The sequence below is a fragment of the Ips typographus genome, linkage group LG7, assembly GCF_016097725.1.
Source record: "Ips typographus isolate SLU linkage group LG7, UJ_Ityp_2.0, whole genome shotgun sequence".
NCBI classification, from domain to species: Eukaryota; Metazoa; Arthropoda; class Insecta; order Coleoptera; family Curculionidae; genus Ips; species Ips typographus.
In genome coordinates, this window is record NC_138428.1 from 2,587,665 (window position 1) to 2,610,074 (window position 22,410).

The 22,410-nt window shown below is 35.8% G+C and overlaps 2 protein-coding genes across 3 annotated transcripts in view; one reads left to right on the forward strand and one right to left on the reverse strand.

The window, feature by feature from the left end:
- Nucleotides 1–22,187, reverse strand: part of Sesn (Sestrin) — a 46,246-nt gene extending 24,059 nt beyond the window's left edge. The window contains exons 1-4 of one of the 2 annotated variants that reach the window (XM_081983607.1): nt 21,887–22,187; nt 18,866–19,512; nt 18,739–18,804; nt 10,308–10,337 (exon numbers count right to left, since the gene is read on the reverse strand). In XM_081983607.1, the coding sequence (XP_081839733.1) occupies nt 10,308–10,337; nt 18,739–18,804; nt 18,866–19,363 (594 nt within the window). In that variant the 5' untranslated portion in view covers nt 19,364–19,512; nt 21,887–22,187. The remainder of the gene's footprint in view (nt 1–10,307; nt 10,338–18,738; nt 18,805–18,865; nt 19,513–21,886) is intronic. The other variant, XM_081983606.1, reaches the window with a different exon arrangement.
- LOC145731717 (uncharacterized) lies at nt 12,235–13,343 on the forward strand. Its single transcript, XM_081983629.1, has 3 exons — nt 12,235–12,484; nt 12,801–12,907; nt 12,964–13,343. The coding sequence occupies exons 1-3, from the start codon at nt 12,470–12,472 to the stop codon at nt 13,148–13,150; spliced, it is 309 nt and encodes a 102-aa protein (XP_081839755.1). The 5' UTR covers nt 12,235–12,469; the 3' UTR covers nt 13,151–13,343.
- Nucleotides 22,188–22,410: the final 223 nt, after the last annotated feature.

Genomic DNA, 22,410 nt, shown 5'->3' on the forward strand with positions numbered 1-22,410 from the left:
GCGTCCCTCACCCGTACCAATCGAACCGAAAAGTGGTGCTAAAGCCCCGAAACCGGCTTAATTATTCGTTTTGTTTCAAACAAAAACCGAAACAGCCCCGACTATGTCCTTCTCTTTTCAGGACGCCACTGACCCACCCGACCGCTTCCGCACGCATTTGGGCCGGGTGCGTGCGTTCAACCGGCAACACCGCTACAGCTGATCCCCGATGGCCACGGAAGCGGCCTAAGATCAGCTGATCGCCTAGCAACCGGTTCAGGGACGCTAACGGCCGTGTTGCCGTTGTGCAGTTTTTCCCTCTGAACTATCAACTTGCATTTATATTTGCTTACTATTTAGAACACCCAACTAGTCATACAATCTGGCAATGCGGCCTATCAGAGTGATATTTGGACACTTGTTTGAAAGCAAGCGGTGTTGCCAAGAGTCTCAATTTTTACGACAATCTTCTGCTTAACTTACTCTCTCAGAAAAACAGAAGAAAAATGTTTAAACCGAAGAATGACAACCTCGCGATGTGAAGATTTCACAGACTTAAAAAAAAACGCCTGACAACAAAAAGAGAAATGATTTTCTCGACCTCAAATCCAGCGTGACAAAAGCAGTTCCTAGTCCGAGACGGCTTTATCGAGGCCATCCCTTTAGTAATCAAAAAGTAAATATTTTTTAGTTCAATTAAACCCGATTATCTTTGTTCGGCCCGAAAGAAAATAATACAAATTTCAAGGTTCAAAACAATCTTATCGGAGATGATGCAAGCTCAAATACAGATTGCGTTCGACTTTAGTTTACCTTTTGCATTGATTAATCGGCCCTAATGGTCCCAAAACGAGTCTAATTATTGCGTCTTTATTTATATACACTACAGATAAGCGATAAAGTGTATAATTATCAAAACGCACCAACCCAAATTTAATATTCTTTGTTCGGAGAGAATCTGCATCAGAAAAATTTGCAGCAAATTCTCAACAAAAATTCAATATTCTGCAAGAAAACATATGAAGTGCGTCACGCTCTGCGGTTATCGCATTGTTTTTGTTTAAATTTTTTTCAAATAAGGTTACGCGAATAAGGCCAACGTGCACCGATAACATCGCGGTTAAAAATAACCGACGGTATGGAAAAGCGCGGGTTAGCGCGCGAATTCACGATTATTTCTGGCTGAATTTATTGACGAGAAACATGCGGAAGGCCATTCCGGATGCCAAGGATTGTTTTTTTGAAATCGAAAATCCGACCTCGATAGGTTGTACATTACAAAAAACAAACCCTCTTTTTCCCCACCTAACAGAAAATGTTTTCACTGTTACTGGAATTTTATCACTTTCTATTACCTAAATCTAAAAAAAAAATAACAAAAACATTATTAAAAGTTTCATCTTTACATTGTATATAGCCAAGTTTAATTACTTTTTTTTTGGATTGATAAAGTGAAACGCAAAAACTGTCAATAAAGTATTTGTTGTTTCAGTTGAACACTTTTTCACACATACATCCTACTTTCCTCGTGTCAAAACATGTTTAGCTTAAAAACAATTAAATCGGGATTTAGCTAGTTAAAACGTGGATTTGGATTATTTTTCCTACTTTGATTATTTCAAAAATAGGTTTTGATTTTTTAAGCCTCAGCCCCACTGATTTAACGAGTTTTGTATCGGTATCCATTATTTAATTCCTTGAATTGCTAGATTGCTTTGTGAATACCTACTTGAAAAATGTCTAGTTAAGAAAACATTGGATTAAGAAAAACTAACCTAAATTAATCTACTCTAACCTAGTTTAGCCTAAAAAGAAACACTGATAAGAACTCGACTGGGTTTTGTTAAGAAGTGTACTTGATAAAGTTTGAGCCAGTTATAGATTTCTCATTCAAAGTTTTTTTTGTGATTGTTTTAGTATTAATTATTATTTTATTAATTAATCATTAGTAATTAATCCATTACAATTAGGGACAGGGTGATTGATTGAATTTTGACCACCACATTTCCTATATTTTTTATTTTAACAAAATCTTGTAGATTTGCAGACTTTGATTGACCCATTTAGAAACAATGGAAACTACTACAAACAATTATTAAATATACAAATTCCCATTGCATAACTCAAAATACATAACAAATTATCACAAATTGCCTGTGTAACGTCACATTTTGGCAACGTTGCTTCTGATCAACTTGTTGCAGCAACAAACCAACAGGCAAAGACAAGACTTATTCAGATTGACGTTAAAAAAGGCAAAATCTGATCTAAAGCACATCTCACACGGTACTTAAAAAAGATTATTACTAAACTACAGGGTGGACAATGATAAACTGCTCCGATCTGCCAAGGAAAGTAACCGTTAATTTAAAAATAGAGATGCACCATTAAAAGAAGTGGATATTTTTGACCACCCCACCACCAATCTTAACATGAGAAATCACAGAAACCAGAAATGAGATGTTTACTGATACCTATACGAAAACTAAAATTTTGAGGACTGCAAGAATCAAATTTTACATGTTAAATATATCACAAACAAATGCTGGTAAGTTCAAGTTCTCATGACACATTAGCTGTAAATAAAATGGTTCAAAAATATCTTGTCCCTATTTAACTGATCATATTGGGATATAGCATTGTTTAGGACACTCAATTTTCAAGAAAGATTTTACCTCAGGGCAACAAACAACATTTACAGCCTTTACCGTAATTTAACAGTTTCGAGGATATTTCAGTTGTCTGATCTAATAAAATCAAGAAGTTATTTGGGTCTTAAGGAGAGTGCTGTATTCGTATTTTTGCTTGTTCCAAAGCTAGAATTTTACTCCACTTCAGTTGTTCTTTTTCCACTTAAAACTGTCTGCATCAAGTAGCTACTTGGCGGTCCAAAGACTGGGTGCAGACTGCAAAAGCAGTCATCAGCTCACAAGTTAATAGCAGGAAACTCTTTAACTGCTCATTCCAGTTTTAAACTATTCTGGCTTGTATAGAGTTTAAGTTTATAGAGACAAAGAAGTTCAGAATCGTTACGAGACCAGTAAAGTCACTTTTGTTCCTGAATTAGCAATGAGATTGAGGATAAGAAGAATTAATTCTGGATCATCACTCCATCCTCTTCCCATGTCTTCACTTTTTCCTAATACATTGATTTATTAATACTGGGTTTCTTGGACTGATTGCTATTAGATACATTGTAGATAATCTTAGAGGTTAACATCAAAAGTTAGTGAATTACAACCAAGAGTTAACATAAAAAAACTGTTATTGATTTCTTTCTGATCTTGTCTATTTATATGATTTTTGCTCTAATTGCGACTAAATTATTGTAATGTAAATTATTCCAATAAATGATGTTCTATTTAAATCACATAACGTCTCGCTGTTTAAATTAAGTGTTCCATACATGATCTGCCGCTGGGAAGACTAAACAACAAATTATCGATTGCGGTATGTCATGTTTAGTTGTCGAAGGCAAACGTAATGTGCCGCAGGGATTGCGTAAGCCATCAATTTTAATAGCCCGCACCAGTGTTTTTTAAGCCTCCGTTTTTCATTCAAATTTGCTAACAAACTAGTAAAAAGATGTTCAAAAAAAATATTGTTTGCTTATTATTAGATTTCAAATACACGCACACGCTACATAGTAAACGGTTGTTTGCCGGCGAATTTTGGCAGATTTCACTAGTTTCTATCTAATTTTAACTATCAGGAATGTACGGAACTAATTTATTTCAACAATTCAAAGGAGAACGTTGACACAAAGTTACCTACAGGGTGGACCTACTGAAACGCCAGATTTAAGCACACAAAGGATGAAGAAGCGAAAGGGCGTATTCCATGTCGGACAATTGCGCTTTCTCCACATGCAAGATTGATTCCAGAAGGTCTGATGGGACGGTAAACAACATTGTTGACCCGGCCCTGAATGGGCACAGGCTTGATTATGTTGATATTATTTTCCCGCTTTAGTCTCTATCGATCTTTTTTAATGGAGGGAAGTCAGGAAGTTAGTAACAGGAACAGGAGGAGGAACAGGTAACATTGATTAAATAATTAATAACCAGACACCAGAATTTACCGTAAAAAAGAAGTGACACGAACAATTCAGCAAGATTCAGAAGCAATAGTAGTACCATATACCAGTTGAAAGACGAGTCAGACATGGGGATACCTTATCACCAAAAATTGGTTATTACTCTTAGAATACTGGCGGAAGAATGAAACAACTCAACTGGGATGATAAGGGTGTAAGAATTGATGGTATAAACTTAACAAACTTGAGGTATGCTGATGACATTGTCCTGATCTCCGACAATCTAAAGGTCGTAAGAATAATGGTAGAAGAACTGATAGAGGGGATCTCGAACTAGTGGACAAATATGTCCACCTCGGACATGAAATTAGGATGTCAAGAGATAACCAAACAGCATGGCATGAGCAGCTTACGGAAGACTAAGAGAAACGTTTAACAGTGATATACCAATCTGCCTGAAATAGAAAGTGTGTTCTATCAGTCTTAACGACTCTAATTCTAACAGCTGCATCTACGAAAAAATTTAAAAAAAGAGCAATAATTGGGATATCATTGAGGGATTAGATAAGACCAGGAGAAGTAACTGACGTGATCGAGTATGTGGCACAACAGAAATGGAAATGGACGATGAACAGACGATCTCAGAAGAGCTGCAGGGAATTGGATCGGAGAGGCACAAAACAGGAACAGATAGAAGACACTGGGAGAGGGCTTCGTCTAGCAGTGGATGACAATAGGCTGATTGATGATGATGAATAATAGATGTACGATATTCAAAAGAGTTTATTTTTCTATTAACTGTCACAAATTATTGTCTTCCATGGTTTTTTATGTAATTTCTGCAAGATTTCTGCAAGTTGTCGAAATTTTGAAATGTTAACGACGCATTAGACAAATTGAAAAAGAAACTAATAAAAGAAAAGTTAATTGAAGTTCAGATTGTGACTTTTTTCATTCGTTTTGTCATATTCAAAAGTAAACTTAAGTTAAGCAATATTGTAAGTCGAAGCCAAATCTATTTGACATATTTTTGCAAGTTTAATCATTTTGGAAAGAAAATGACGACGTGACATTTTGTTTTTAGTTTTTTTAGCAATTACTCATACTTTTGTAAGTACCTACTCTCCCACATTAAATTCAGATGCAAACATAAACTAAAATAGAGAGATATTACACGTGTTTGTAACTTTGTCTTGTTGATAAGCCAAATTTGTAATTGTAACAAAAATCGACTTAGTAATTATTGACAAAAAAATTAAAATTATTTTTATTGTAATTCTTGGCTTCTATTTACACACACTTTTCTTTTTTTTGAGTGGTGTTTCAGCCCTGAACCGTGGTTCAAAGATTACACAAACACACAATGACAATGTGAAAAAAGCTGGAAAAATTCGACATCTTTGTCCAGTTTTGAATACAATGGCAGACAACGTGGCGGTTCACGGGTGAGTCACGTAAGCATTTACATTGTTTCCGAAAAAAATTTGGCAACAGTGGAACTTCGAAAGATAACCTGTTTCAGTAACAGGCGTCAGTCGTCAAGTAGAAAAATCCTCCAAGCAAATAAACATTATAACTAAGTTTTAAGGCTTGACTAAACATTTAATCTCATTAACGTAAACTGTCAAGCAAGATGTTTAACCGAACCGTTAATTTCAAAGGCCGGCAGTTTTTGCATTCACCCTGTAGATGACACGTTCTTACAGCGTGTGCTAGAAAAAAAAAGTTGCTTGCCAAAGTGACGTCAGCGGTTGTTTGTGCTTGTCGTCTTGCGTGGGCAGTTTTTGCGTATTTATTTATCGAAAAAAAAAGCTCCGAATCGTTTCCAGGTTTTAAAATAAATGGCAAAGCGCCGGATTCCACGAAAACCGATCGATTTTCCGCGAAATCGCGACCTCGTTCCGGGGCAACGATTATCGTAAAATCAACCACAATGCGCAAGTTTGTTTATAAAATAAACAATCGGCTCCCACTTGCGGTTTAAATTTAAACTGTGCCGGTGCATTCAACTTTCGCACGGCAACAAACTGGAAATGCAACGGCCTGAATTAGATCAACTTTTTTTCCCCGTACCTCTAGTCGAGGTTCAGCTGTTTTTCGATGTGTATGTATCTGTCGCGATTGCGTCGATCACTTCATTAGTAATCAGTCATGTGGATGATAAGCACATCCCTTCATCAACGTTTATGACACATGAAAAACAGATAGACCGTCAGACAGGTTAAGTGAAGCAATTCCAATTAAAATTTAGATGGAAAATAACCTTCCAGATTTTACGAAGTTACAAGTGGAACAAACGTGAACAACTCTCCTAACTTTATCCTCCACACTACTAAAGTTTAAAGTTAATTACAAGTACTAAATATGAGCCTAAACTTTCATTGGTTTTCAGTGACAATTACAATATGCAAAAATCAAACAAAAATAGCTTGAGGTAACGTTTTTTTATGTCAAACTAAAACTTAAAAAGAATAAAAGAACGCATGTACGTACTACTGTTTTTGACTTTACAAAATATGGTTGTTTTATAACAAATAAAACACCCTAGTCACTTTTCTTTAAAACAAAATTATACCAAAAAAGCTTTTTTAGCGTGCCTGGTAACATACAGAATGGCCCATTACGGTGATTTCATTTATCTTTAAAGATACTAATGCATTTTTAAGTATTATGTTTATGTAAGATTGAGAATAGGATATCATCTCATTATTCAGCAACCTTTGTTTCTTTACACAAACCACCCTTATTTTCCAAATACCATTAACAGTCAATTAAGATAAGGTAAGTGACAATTGCTTATCACAAGTATCATTGAAATCCTCTACAACATCCAATCTAAGTGGTCAGTTTCTTCTCAAAACCTAGTTTTAGAGAATTATATAAGAAACTCATATCCAATTTAAACTAACCTGACTAATTTAAACCAATTTCCATAATAAGAAAATATGCAAACTTTTATGACAAGAAAAAGTGAACTTTAAGCTAACTAGTCATTTGCACTTTAAGCTGAGATTAAGTTAAGTGTTGTTCAGACTGTTTTTTTTTTCATCTCATTTGTCACAGTCTGATCCTTATCCTTAACCTAAACTTGTTTTAAAGCATGACTGCGCAATACCCCGTAAAATATTGAAACCTTTACCTGTGTGCTAGGGTAATACAGAATAAACTACAAACTCACTTAACCTGCACGTTAGAGACAATTTTAAAAAACGTTGATAAACTAAAAATGGTGAGGTTTTTTTTTTAATCCCAAATTTTCTGGATGCCAGAAATGATAGTTGATGTCACCAGATGTATCACAACAACTATCATTGTTGCTAAACTAATTATACAGGGTGTCCCTACAATGTGCGGAAAAAATGCTACAACAATTTCCGCAATTATTTAAAAAATTCTTTACAAAAAACTAAATAGTAGTTTTGACATTGTGCTTAAGACATCATCTTGAACTAAGGTAAATTAACTTAGATCGTCATAAGCCTTAATAATTTTAGAGACACCCTGTATACTGACTTAAGATTGAAATAAAGTTAGGTAAAAAATGTCACACGTCAGTCTGACATGTTAATAAATATTTATACTTCCATCTGACAATGTTTAATTGCTGTTTGCAATTGAATTGGAGAGAGTTGTTTTCAAGATATTTGTCTCTAAACAATTTGCAAATCAAATGTATTTCATATTAATTATTACATAAGAAAAAATCGTACGATCTAGACGTTAAAATAATAAGACATGCAATTATAGTAATTAATCGACATTAAGTAATTAGTGGGTTTTGATTTATATATTTGTTTGAAACGATTATGTTTCCTGTTCAGGAATGTGTCGATGGAAATTCTGTTAGCACTTTACATAGAAAAATTTTAGCCGTTAATATTCATACAGTTATGCGGAAATAGTGCTGAAAAAACTGATAGTAATTGGTTCACAAACTGTGGAATGTAGTTAAAGAAATTTGTAAAATGTTACAAAACTTGTCATTCACTAAAAAAATATCATTTCAGGCATTGATATCGTAAATAGATTAGTAACTTTTAAGACAGCAACAAATCCAATGGACCTTTCGTACGTAAGTCGTTTATACCAGAGATCCGGACAGTATAGTAAATAGTTTATTTACTAGTCTTCTGTCCCTATTTAACCAATTCGACCGTTTGGGAACCATATACCAAATCGAAACTGTGATGAACTGCTTTCATGTGTGGTAAAACATAACATTGCGCACTGATTAAATCATCAAATCATGCAAAAAAGTACACTGTTTTCAATGATTTTTAGTGCAAAAAGTTCTACTTTTTTTTGCACTTGTTACATAAATAACTATTTGCAAATAAGCACCATCCAATTGAAATTTTGCGCAGGCGCACCATTAAAGTTCGTATGGAATCGAAACACCAGTCGTAAAACTTGTTACAATAACGTTAAGGTTGAAGTTTGGTTTTTTTGTCTGGGGTTCTTTGTAGAAAAAATATTGTTCCTAACTCTTGTGCAAAGTGTCTTGTCCGCACTTGTCTGGTGCCCGAACTTGATATCCAGCCATCATGCGTACAAGACTTACTTTGCACACTTGTTAGGAAAAGTACTATTAAATAGTTAATCTAAGTTAAGTTCATATGTTAAGGTTCTTGATAATAATTTAGTTACGATACTGAAATACTATTTCTTTCTTGACGAGGAACTTTGCTGAATACTTTTTACTCGCAATACAAGTACTTTAACCGCTTATGCAATTAGTAATATCTGATATACGATCAAACATACTGCATCGCACTGAAATTTTAATTGTAAAATAATACAAGTTGTAAGCATTTTATGCATATGTTGTCCTTGCGTGACTAAGAATTAAGTTGTTTTCAGCAAGTAGGCAGCTGATAGACAATGACGATAGACACTTTTTTCACTCGTACATTTATTGGTTTGCTATATTAACCTTTGTTATCACCAATAAGCGGTAGTGGTAGGACTGGCTATATTTGCATTCCGGCTATAGAAAACGCGTGACACAATTTGTATTATTAAAGCCTGGGTCTAAAAAATCGGTCCCATCGCGGCTCAGGGCCGTTGGGGCAATAAAATTTGTTTATTTTCGGACGTGGCTCTCGCCTATGGCCACTCAAGGCTGAAACTATACACAATATATTATATACGACCGCTAAATAAGATTTAATCATTGCTTAGTCCTTGCTCAGAGTGACTGCATTTGTTTTTCCTCTTTCGCAAACAACATTATAACAATTCGACCAGAAACAGTCAGGAAGGAGCAAGAGAAGAGGGGTAGGAAAAAAATTCCGATGCCTATTTTGAGCACATTATTACGCTATCAGAGACTGTTATCGCTGTTATTATATAATTTAGGTCAACAGCATGAGATAACAGCTGAAAAAAACAAGTACGCATTGGACGTCTCGTTTACCAGATTTGATTTCGTTTGACCGGTAACAATCTCGATTACTAACAAATTATTAAGTAATTGCTCAACCCAGGGCTGCGCCCATGACTCAGGCAACCAGATGCGACTTGTCGCTTTCACGTGTCTCCCGAAGGTTCAAGGCTGTCACATCATTCTAAATGTTTTCCTAATGACATTCTTGGCCGGCCGATTGATCGGGGTTTAAAAATAATCCCGCAACACTAAATCTGGAATGCGAGCAGGCTGTTAAATTTGTACTCGTTACTACAACAACCCTTACTGCTACCCCTACTTTAATTAGTAAACAACAATGGAGTCAGTGACTTTCTGGAGGAGTGACACGTCCTCATGTAAAGTGTCAGAAGAGAGGTAAACAAACCCTCTACATGTCTCTTTGTGAAAAAGATTTCTAATACCCCTTTAAGCCGGCCGTTCTAAAAACAGCTTGTTTACATCATTAGTGGATCAGATATAAAAGTTCCTCAAAATTGAGGGCAACGACTCAAGTTGTAAAATTTATTTGCACAGGGTTGCATTTCGGCTTTGTTGCTTCTTTAGTGTCTTAAAATGGTCAAAAACCCACTAAAGTTTGGTGGTCCGATTTTTGTAACCACTCACTCCTAAAGTGGCTTTAGTAGTTTGCATGTAATTTTATTAAACTTAACATAACGAATAGTGTGTGGTACGGCCCTGGCTGTGATAGCTGATTATTTGATCAACGTCCAAAAGTAAAAATAACGCGTTTTTTTCAAAAATGATTTACCAAATAGAGGAGGCGGAATCACTAGGTCGGCGTGGGATTCTAATTACTTAAGCCGGTTTGAATTTACATTGTATGTAAATACAATTTATCAATATAATGACAAAATTGTGACTTACCTTCTCATTGCAGGTCCCCATAAACGGCAGCTGCAACAAAAAGTAGTATTAAAATAATAATAATAAATTAAATAAAAAAATGTATATTTAATCAGAGATCTCAGGAACATAGCGCCATCGCCCGGCCGCTAATGTTACCACAAACCAGTAATTACAGCGTTGTATAAAGTTACTTAAATAACCTGCAAATTCGACCAACAGAGGACGCACAAATGTGTTTGTTCCTGTTATTGCGCACCAAATTTTTACGCTTAAAAACCTTCATAATTGTATGTCAAATTTATTTTTTCAACCTGAATTTAGTAATTTGGGTTACTTTAAGCCAAGCAGCCGTTTTTGTTGCGTGCGTGACCTGAAACCGCAACAAACAACCCAAGAAAATGGGATATGGTAATGGGAGGACAAGATAAATTCAATTAACACGTAAATTGACTTGCGGAGCCCTGTCTTAACGTTCACTTATTTATCAGCAGGTCGATTAGCGACGTTGTCACAATTCCACGAATTGTTTATTACATTTTAGACGTCAACAGTATTTTAAAAAAGGTGTTAATGATGGTGTTGTTGAAAAAAAATCAAACTAAGTAAAAATTCAGTTGCAGAAATATACCGGAAGGTTAAGTTGTATTGCGGTAGCCTTCTGATGACGTTTTTCAATCAAGTCCCATACAAAACAAGATTCTTCTCGCAAATGCAGGAAAAATTAGAAAAAGGCACTGATAATTATTGACATATTAGAGACAGATAGATCACAAGAACAGAAAACTGAAAGAAAATTTATATTAATTCAAAAAAAACTTATTTAGTTCAGAGAACAATATGGAGATGCTTACAAAACTTTTCTTAACAAAAGGTAATATTAAAAGGTATAAATGCTTGTGTGAGGCAATATTAAGGTAATCTATGACCTTATAATTCCAAATTAGAGCAGAGTTGGGAAACAATGTGAATAAAAAATGTACAATATACACAGGAGAAACAAACACAAAGTAAATAATTATTCTGGAACATCATTAATACTTATTACTGTAATTCATTTTCATATAAATAACCTTTGATACTAATACTATGTAACAAATGCAAAACGTCAATAGTACCTAACCATCAAGTAGTAATATTACTAAAATTATTAAATCATTTACTTTTACATAAAAAAACACCATTTTAGTGTTTGTTTTTAACTATGTTACAAAATTTCAAATAGTTTGCTTGTAGTTACTGAGAATCCAAAATGAATGAATTTTAAATATTCTTAAATTAGTTTTTTTACCAAAACAAATTGAGTAAATGTATAAAAATATTTCTGGATGGTCACAATATTATTTTACTCCAATTTTTCGATCATTAAATTTTACTTCCAGACCTACATTAACATGTAAACAATCACAAACATTCTCCATGAACTCCATACTTACATAGATTTAATTTTTTTGTAATGTTTAGTTGAATAAAATTTTATAGAAAAAGCACTAATAATAAATTCATAAATTATTATTTAATTTCTAATAAAAAATTCAATTTCAAAATAGAATTAGTGCAAATTGTTCTTCTAATATAAAAAATAATTAATTTATTTCAGAAGGTAAATAAAGTATTTCTTACTAAACTCTGGTAACCTGTTGTAGTGTATGATAGTATTCATAATATCCCACACATACGACACCTTGATAACATTTTTGCAATTCATGCAAACAAAGAGTTATACACTCCAAACAATTTTTTATTGTTGTATCTTGCAAAGAAAGGAGAAACGCCTAAAGAAGATAAGGGTGCTAAACTGCAACGTTGCCGTATTTCGTTTTTTGATGACCACACTAACCGGATATAGTCACATACCAAAATAACTACGTCGGTTTTCTTCAATGATAATGGAGTCAATGTGACAACGCGGCGTGCCAATTCCTCAATTACTTGAGAATGATGAACGGAAAAAGCGTCATTCAAGCGATACAACGGCAGCAACAAGGCTAGGTTACGTGGTAAATGTACAAAAGTGTTTTGTTGACGTTGGTAGACTCGAAAATATTATTCTCCAGTGTTCGGCTCCCCATCAAAAACATAAGTGTTTCTATTAAAAGTGCGGCCAGTCGGTGCATAACAGTGTTTGCTGATAGTTCGTCCACATTAGAGACAGAAAGAAGAAGACAGGTGAAACCTGTTGTATGGCTTCAGCACAGGTACGACCCAAAAAGGCGTTTTTACGTAGGGTTTGACATAGTTATTGACTTGAATGAGGTCCATTAAATCGTATCAAAAGACGATGTAATGAACTTTCTTTGTCTGCACGAAGCACGATCAGGCCACTTCAATCAACCGTGATAGTGTTCAATTATCAATTACTCGGTACAGTGGGAAAGAAATTCATCATTATGTCATTAACGATTTAACCTTCACTCAGACGTAATATAAACACAGCCTCTTATCTGTATTTTTACGACTTTACACATTCCACTGACAAAATTACTTAAAAACTTCAATTATTGTGATTTGCAGATCATGTCCGAAAACTTTCAAGTACCTGAACCTGAATGGGTGTTGGATAAAAATGGCAACGGTCACTTGGTGTGGAGGCGGGAACTGGGTGAAGACACCAATTCTAGGTAAGTTTATAAGTAGAAACTTCTTAAGAGCAACAAATCATGCAATTCGCTTACAGAGTAAACTTCAAACACGACGTTGAAGTGAAAGAATTCCACCGGAAATCGTATGAACTCCTCGAACCACCGTGGACGTTACAGGAAGCCGAATCCAGTAACTTACTCACCATGAGTTTCACTTGTTTGTTGTGCGTCACCATCTCCTTAATACTCCCTTGGTATATTTTAGGGGGGACTTATTACTGACCGGTAATTTAATTTTATCAGGGTTTTATACAGGGTTGTGATACGACTGTCCTAGTTTTTAGTTAAACGTAGATCTAAATGCGCGTTGTGATAAGAGTTGTTATGGGCGGTGAGCGAAAGTTGCTGTTTACGTTGTTTTATATTTATATATTTATTGTATTTTTGTAAGGAAAAATAAAAGTTTTTGATGATATCAAGTTGTTTGTGTGGGTAGTCAGGGTCAAATGTTCAGGAAACGCTGATATTCGGGAATGCAACAAAGCAGCTTCCTATTTAGTTGAAATGATGCGGAAGTGTTGAAATGGCAACATGGAAACTCCATACATGCAGAAAACCTTCAGATCAGGATTTTCAAGGAATAGCTTACTTGATAAAAGAATTTTACTCTGGACATTTGGTGAAGGCGCCTCTTTAATGTTTTCATTAGTATCATACCTCACTAAGTTTTAATTTTTACTTAACAACCTAGAGTAATTTTGTCGGTTTATCTGGTTATCTACTAGAGAATACCTACATTCAAGACAATTTTGATATTTCTCAAAATAATTATTAGGATTTTTTTAGGTTTTTGTTAGATTTGTAAAATGTACTAAAGAAACGTAAACTAACTATGGCCTTATACTGTCCTAGTATAAGTTAAATAAGTAAGATAATGAGTTAAGTAGAGTCTTAAATTAGGCACTTTTCTAATTATGTACTAGAAAAACAAAACGTGTTTTTATCAATAGCACCAGACCAAAAAAAAGTATTATTAGAATTTTCTTAGTAGGTATACAAGGCAGACTAATAACTAACATTGACAAAGTTTCATATTTCGTAGAACAGGCAAAGTGCCAGAGTTTCGCGGCCTAATGTCTAATAATCCTGTAATCTTATTGATTTATAGACAATTTTTGGCTGCATTTTTTTTATAAAAAAAACATGATAAGAATTTGATTCTAATGAGAAATAATTGGCTCAAAATCTAAATAAAACGTATCCTAATCATTTTGACGTTTGTTGATTGCGATAACACCTTGTTGAACATAACCTTTCCTCCAAATTTTTCCATGTCTTCCGATCTTAAGCTGCAGCAATCTAGTTAGGTGATATTCTTTTCATATCATTTGTCCAGCGTCTCGGTGGTTTTCCTCTGCTTCTTTTTGTCAGCTCTAGGTATCCATCCACCAGGATCTTTTTTGTCCATCTTCCGTCTTTCAACGTGTGTAAATCAATGTGGTGCCATTTTGTCCTGGAAATGTGCTCAATACTATCAACCCACCAGTTCTTCCTCGCAGATCCTCGTTTCTCACCATACCCCTTAATGTCAGTCCAAGCATCGGTCTTTCCATTTTTCATTGTGTTATTTGCAGCTACAATATAAAACTGGCTTGCATATATCAAAACTGGCAACAAGCATTGATTAAAAGCTTTCTTTTTCAGTTTAGTTGGTATGTTGGACTTAAATATGCTGCTTAGTTTGCCATATGCTGCCCATCCCAAAGTCACTCTCCTTGTTGCATTCCTATAATTGTTTAGGATAATTTTAGCGTACCCATATATTTCATATTAGCATCGAACTCCACAGTGTTAAATGCCTTTTGAAAGTCCTCGAATAGTAAAACCAGTGATCGGTTGCACTCGATAGTTTTTTCTATAAGTACTTTAAGATCTTAGAGGTCCATATCCAGGTCGTAAACCAGCCTGCTCTCTTGGCTGATAAAGCTCCATCTTCTTTTCTATTCTCGAGTTTATAATTCGAGAATAACACTTGTATAAGTGGTTTAACAGGCTCGTAGGCCTGTAATTTTCAAGGTTTGTGCATCATAATTGCCTCATTTCATCGAGTAGGAATAGCTTGCTGGTGTAGGCACAGGCTTAGAAAAGTTCGTATTTTTGACAGCAATGTTTTCCCCCAAGTTTTATAGCTTCTTCCATCCGTTTTTGAACACAAGCCTCTCCGTGTTTCTTCCACTTTTGTCGGTCTTGTGCTATCCGGAACCACCTTCGACCTACTTCTTACTTGATATCTTCTATCCAGCGCCTGTGTGGCTACTTCTTTTAATTTCTTGATTTCTCACTGTATGTCAAAGGGAAATCTAGGAAAACCCTAACATAGCACTTTCCCTAGCTCTCTGAGCCACCCTCAAGCAATCAACACTTTCTCTAGTCAGTGTTGTTGTCTCCAATCCATACGTTGACACCGGCAAAATGCATTTATCATAGTATCATCAACTCTCGTTTGAGATGTCAATGTTCTTCAATTGTCAGCAGAGCATTGTCAGGGTTCTTTGTTTTGGTCTTGCTTATGTTCATTGTCAGCCCTATACCTTCAGAAGCTTTTTTTGTATGGTAAGTATTTTAGCTAGAGGTGTAACAGTAAGCTGATAGAACGATAGTTTTGTAGTGTAATTAATCATTATTAGTATTATGCCCTTTTATTTTATGCTTTTGTTCAAGAAGGGGGATAATTTCTAATGTTTTGTGGTGTTCAAGTGGTTGTTCATTATGTTCGTAGCCTCACCATATGCGAATCTATTTAAATGTGTTTTCTTGGACATTTTTGAACTTCATCTTGTCAAGTCATACATATGTTGAATGAGTCTGCCATCTTGAGACCTTGGAAGCACCCTAAACCTGCGCCACTGTTTCTCTATTATATTTTTTGGCTCGGCGCGACCAAGGTCGACGCGGACGCGAAAAACAGCTGTTGATTACAGGATTTGTTTTTCTGCCTTAAGGCTATTACCGCCGATGACCGCATAATCGTTCCCGGCAAAGTAAACATGGCGTGTTTTTTTCGTTTAGCCGCCGGGAAAAAGTGCCAATAATGCCATCGGCGTGCACTTAAACGGGCACAGTGCCCATAAACGTCCGTCGCTATAATAATGAGAAAAAACACATTTTGCATTTTGCTAGATAGACGCTTTTTGATGTGTCCGTTTTTTTTCTGTAGTGGTTCATGTTTATTAACGCGATGTTGTCCAGACAGATTTTTATGATCGATAATTTATCAAATTCGTCTACCAGAAGTGTTTTGGTTTGATTTGTGGGATTTATTTAATTTTTTTGCCAAGCAATTACTTGATGCCCTGTTTTGTAAAATTGTGAGTTTTTACGTTAAATTAGACTTGGTAAATATCTCTTTTTATTTGTTTTCTCGAGTTGTTAATACAACAACTTTGTTTAACACTAGCAGTAGTAGTACACTAGCACACAGTAGTATCAGGAAGGTAATAGCTACAGGAAAGTTCCTGCACCAAAATGTCGGGTAGAATGTACATTACCGGAAAGTGTTTTTTAGATAATTTCACAAAAAGAAATAATGCAGAAAGGAACAAGTGTAAACTCTTAAGTAAGAGTAAACTCTTCCAAGAATGTATATTGTTTTTCACAGTATTTTCTATCATGAACAATATTCAAGAAGGTTCACGCCAGGAAACCTTACAGGCCAATCAAGATATGTCCTACACTTAACACCAACATCATAGCCAAATAGGTGAAATTAATACATAATTGCCTTAATTGGAAAAAATAGATGACTTTTTAATTTCATTCCTCTCCTTCTTCCACATATTGTAGGCCTTAGGCCTGTATTTTCCAACTTTCCGTTCGCTGAGATACTGAAAACCACGACTCTATCCATCTCTTTGAAGGCTTCTTCTGGAAGAGCTGGATAGAGTGGTATAACATCTCTAGCGATTTTTGTTAGCCTTTTTCTAGATATCCTATCCACGTGATAATTCCAGGGTAGTTTACGTCCACACCGACAATGTCTTCTACCACACTCTTAATGTGTACCCTGAGATGTCTCTAAGTATTTTCATTTCCGTTGTTCGAAGGATATTTTTCGTTATTTTGTTGTCAGCTCTTGTGTCTCTATAGCGTATGTCAACGCCGGTTTTGTATAATTTAGCTTTTGACCTTTTATTCATATATTCCAGATGATGTCACGAAGTGAGCCTGATGTTCGACTGGCATTGTTGGCTTGCCCATTTACTTCTTTCCTTTTATTTTGAAGTAATTTGTATGCCTAGGTATAGTCGAACGACATAACTTGTTCGACTTCGTTTTGTTTTCCAGAGAAAGTTTACATCTGACTGGTTCTATGCTTTTCTTCCTCCCCTTCTAGCTTTTCTTCTACTCCGTCGTATAGATTGGTCTTTATTTGTCTCTGTATCATGCTCCACACTTTCTTCTGGAATTCAATTTCGTCAATTTCTCCCAGTGTTCTTTCTTGATGTTGCCTATTTAGGCTGTTTCTTATCCGGACGTACTCCTCTCTAGATTCAAATGTTTTATTGCTTTTGTGATTAAGGAACGCCTGTTTATTTTCTTTGGCCAAATGACAAATTAAATTTCAAAATAAACCAAAACCCTAAATTATTACTGAAATCGCCTCTGGCAGTAGTGACAGTGTCTCTAAAACTGTCTTTATGTAAAAGTAAACTTGGACAAGATTCTCATTTGTTCCTAAGCTTGTGTAATGACATTTAAAATAAAAAAGCAAGATTTTAATTGAAAAGACATGCTTTCTTAAAAGACTAACTTTCTCTCTACACATAGATAATTATTACTGTTAATTGCAAGTGATTCCATAGTAGTAATTTTTGCTTATAAATCAATGGTGAGTTGATATAAAAAAAAATGTGCGCCACTGAAATTCGCACATACACACCTTTCCGGTCAGCCCACTAATTTCGTTTATAGAGATACCGATCTGATCTGGCCATGACATTGACTTAATATGACTCTTTTTTTACATCATCTAGGCAGCGTTGCCACATTAACGTAACTTTATCATCGAAAGTAAGAGAAGAAGTCAGAATGCTACTTGTTTCTGAACACCTTTAATCTCATAGAGATTAGCGTGATTGTAATAAAGCGATAAAACACCGGGAGAAAGCCCCGGCAATCAGCTGGGCGAAACAAAAGCGAATCGACACATATAAATTTGGCAACGTTGCCGAAAAATTCCGCCTAGCGACAGGCAGTCTGTGTCGGTCGCGGGCCGCCCTGAAAAATGATAATCGAGCAACAACAACAACGCGGTTTATTTCTCTATGATGTAGTTTCTAGGCACGCACGCACACCTGGCACACATCGCAACCTTTTCTATGTTAATTTTTACGTACCGTAACGATGTTTTGCAACAGGTCGACGTTGAAAATAAAACGAAACAAAAAATTTTATGTGGTTACCATCCATTGTGCTCCTATCTGATCAGGAAGACATATATAAGCTGTCACTTTGCAGAGAATTAAGAAGCGGTTCCTTTGAGATAGCGTAGCAAATGTAACGTAACTAGACAAATGGTTAATACAAGTCAAGCTTGTCAATACAAGTGACTAACTGCCACAGTATGTCATATCAGCTCTTCCTTCATCAAAATATTCAGTCTGTGACAGTTTATGTACCAACAACCCATGATTTCGAGTCCAAATGCGTTATGATCTAAAAATCCGAGTAAACACTATGATTACAAAATTACACGTGACTTTTGGATCATGATAGGGTTGGATCCGTAATCCCAAACCGAAAGAAAACGGCTATCGTATCTTAATGAACTATAGAGTGCAAGATTTGGTAGTAGTAAAATGCTGACTTACCTCAGAAGCAGGTACAAATCTACTCGGTCCAAAAACTAACGGTAAAGGTACGGGCAGACCTTTGTCCTGCAACAGTGATACACCCAATGACTCCCATATATTTCAGTCAATCTAAGGTTTTACTTACCCGAATCATCTCCAAAACACCTCTACACTTCTCCCGTACTTTGCGAAAAGGGCAGGCAAAACACAACCTCAAAATAAGAGGCAAATGTAAAGCAACTAATGCATAATACTCTTTGGATGCTCTGCTCCTACTAGGACTTCTGGATGCTGTTTTGTCCCCAGTATTGCATCGTGGTCGTTTCTCTTTTGACTTGGCCCCCTCAAATCCTTTGGTCGCTTTGTGAGTCAACACGGCATCCATATGGTTGACGTAGCTTAGAACGTCACTTTTGCACGAGCAAGGATGGTCCTGGATAATATTCGCGGGGTCCAGCCAGCTTTCCACCATCTTGGACACCACGTCCAGGGCCAGTTCTTGCACCTCGTTGGTCTTGGCGCCGCAAATGTCCTCCAACTCAAACATGAGCTCGTCCGAGTCCACGCGTGTTTTAGACGAGGCTTGGCCGGTGCTCCCCGGACACTTTTGTACGTTGTTGCTGCTGGACGTTTGAAAAAACATTGTTTGATGTGCTCAGTTTGTACTGTAAGGTCAGGTTCCGAATTAGTCTTTGGTCAGCTGGAACGCTACTTGTCGATGACTGGTGTCCAATGGGTAATACTTATCAAATAATACTGGAAGGTTTCTCTTGTTGGTTTTGATTTGGTACTCTGGAACAAGAGAAAAGTTGCTTTTGCAATAGGTCTGTTCGCAGAGACCAGTTTCCAACTAAAAATCGGAAAATGTTGGCTTTTATTGGTTGAATGCTCACGTGACATTGACATTTTCCTCTGATTATTAGTTGAAGATTCTTTCTGCGAACAGACCTATTAAAATACCAGTAGGGGGTACTATGTAACTTGATAAGGATAGAAACAGGCAAACTTATAATAGAGGACATGCAAGTCAAAGTGAGATAAAGAAAGAATGGTTATTTGCGCAACTAGGGAGGAAAGTGCAACTTTTGCCCCCACAAACAATTTAAAGTTCAAGAGTGCAAAAAGCAGTTTACTCCAGAGTTGCGCACCTAATTTTTTATAAAAAAATGTCTTTTCTATTCCCTTACATAGTTCCACAGCAGTTTACAAAAATTTCCAATAATTTCACATTTATTATCTTACTGAATTATTGTAACATTTTGAGTCACAACTAACTGAGGTACTTAATTTCTGGGGTAATTTATTGCTGACTTGACTGCTGATACAGTTTTTTTTTTTACGAAAAGCTTACTTTCAACGAACACGATCCGCAAACAAACGTTTCCATAGCAATAAATGACAACAGTTAAGCACTTATTGTGTTGACGCTTTCCAAGGTAAAAACTGAAAAACATTTTTGTTTGCCTGCTTTTAGCGATAGTGAAAATGACGATTGTAGCTGTAAGAAAAAACTATACAATGTATAATTTTGGAAAACTGAAACTATCATTGATATTGCCTGATCTTAGGGTTTTCATTTGCTACTTTTGAGCATAGTTTGACAGTCAGAGACAAAATTGCTTGTCAAATCCACTTGGAGTGAGAAAGTGACTGTTTTAAGCACATTTTTGGAATCCTCGTTCCATAGTCTATCCAATAAAATGAAAATTACTACAAAATTTTGTACAGTGAGGGAGAAAAGCGGTGTCAAAGATTGAACTGCCAGAAACACAGTTTGAAGGATCAGTAAGGGACAAAATCGCCTGTAAAACCAATCAAAAAGTTAAGATAGGAACATGCAAACCGTTTTGCTCTATCATCTGATTAAAGGCTATGAGAGTTCGAATTGTAAAAACGTCGTTTTTTGAAATCATAAAAAAATTCTATCAAGTAATTAGAAAATATACCATCCATTAAAAATATAGCAACTTAACTAATGTCAACATATTTTATATTTTTGGAATCAGAAGAAAAATCTCTATCAAGTAGGTAATTTTGTACTTTTCTTTGATCTTTGCCATGCTCTATCAATTTATTCAATAACAATGGTCAATTAGGAGAAGCTTTATAACTTTTACATTAACAGTTTTTTTTCTGTCTGCAAAAATAAAGTCTCCACAAGCTGTCTAAATACAAAATGGACCAAACCTTTACATGTGGCGAAATTGACCCAGTTTGTCCAGACTTTGTAAGGAGACACCCTTTAAATAAGAAATCTTCAAAGTAAAAAATAAGGATGGACATACTAAAATCAGAGTCAAAAATTAGACCTGGACATAAAATGGAAGTACTAGAAACCATGATACCCCAATTATTAGAAAAAAAGGAAATGAATGATTTGCCAAGGTGGCTATCAAAATGTCAAATTAGTTATGACTCCAATGGACATATAAATTGCTTGGGTACCTGCATATACACCAACCTACTGGGTCATACAATTTAGTCTGTCTAACTTCTGAATATTTAAGAATAATGAGGCTAAAATAAACAAATCCAATGAAAAAATATCCTTATTTTCCTAACTTTCTTCCACATCCCTAACATGTGAGACAATCTCTATAATCAAGATGTCCCAAACTAGTTTAAATAAAAACCACTTAAGTCAGGGCTTAAAATACTTCATAAGATACTTAAAATAAGAACTAGGATTATCTAATAAAATAACTTTTCCTAATGACTGTACCCAATTAGAAAAAAGTATTTTTACTTGCTCTACTCATCTGTTTTTGATTATTCATCCACTGCTTTAGGATTCTTTTGAAGATGAGCTAGGTCGAGCTGAGTGCCAAGTGTTGATGACTACCTCAAATTCCATTTTTGTAAACTTGTTGTACATTTCAAGAATTGTCTTTTAGAAAACAATTTTTCTTGTAATTGTTAAATATTGTCACTGACCTCACATCACTGAGCATCACAAGATCACTAATTCCTGGATTATTACTGAGAAGCAAAATATTCATCATTTTCAAATATTAAAAAAAAATAAATAAACACAATCTGATGTAAACCTGTAGGGCAAGCAGAAAAAGGTGAAACAAAGTGGGGGCCCTCCTCAGAGAGCCCTGTGGGTTAGGTCCCCAGTAAAGGCCGATAGTTCAAACTGAAAATCGGCTGAGAGGCCACTTACCTAGTGCAGTCAGATCGTATAATACACACCGGACCGCATAAAAAACCCGTTCGCTCCGGTCGCAAGAACAAAGAAAACTTTTTCGTTCGCTACTGAAACGAAACGATTTTCCGTTGTGGGGCCAGCGAAGCACCGCACCGTCGGCCGATCTGTATTTTTGCGAAAAACGGGGCCCCCCAAAACAGCCGCCTACGACCACAAAAACTATCAAATTAACCGGACGATTAACCGCTTCAGCCGGTGTTCCACTGTTTTTTTAACGTCAATACACCGGCTGACTAGTGAATCTACCAGCTGACTATCTAGGATTCCGCGACGTTGCCACATCCACCCGTTTAAGACACCTTCACTAATCACACCAACAACAATAATTAACTCACGTTTACTACACTTACCAACACAATTAGTAAAAACAAACTGAAACCTTATAGCAATTTTAAGTTATTGTTACACAAGGGAAAAGCAAAGTTGAACAGTGCGTACCGGTAACGTTTTAGACCAGCACAGGCCGGCAGGGCTAATCC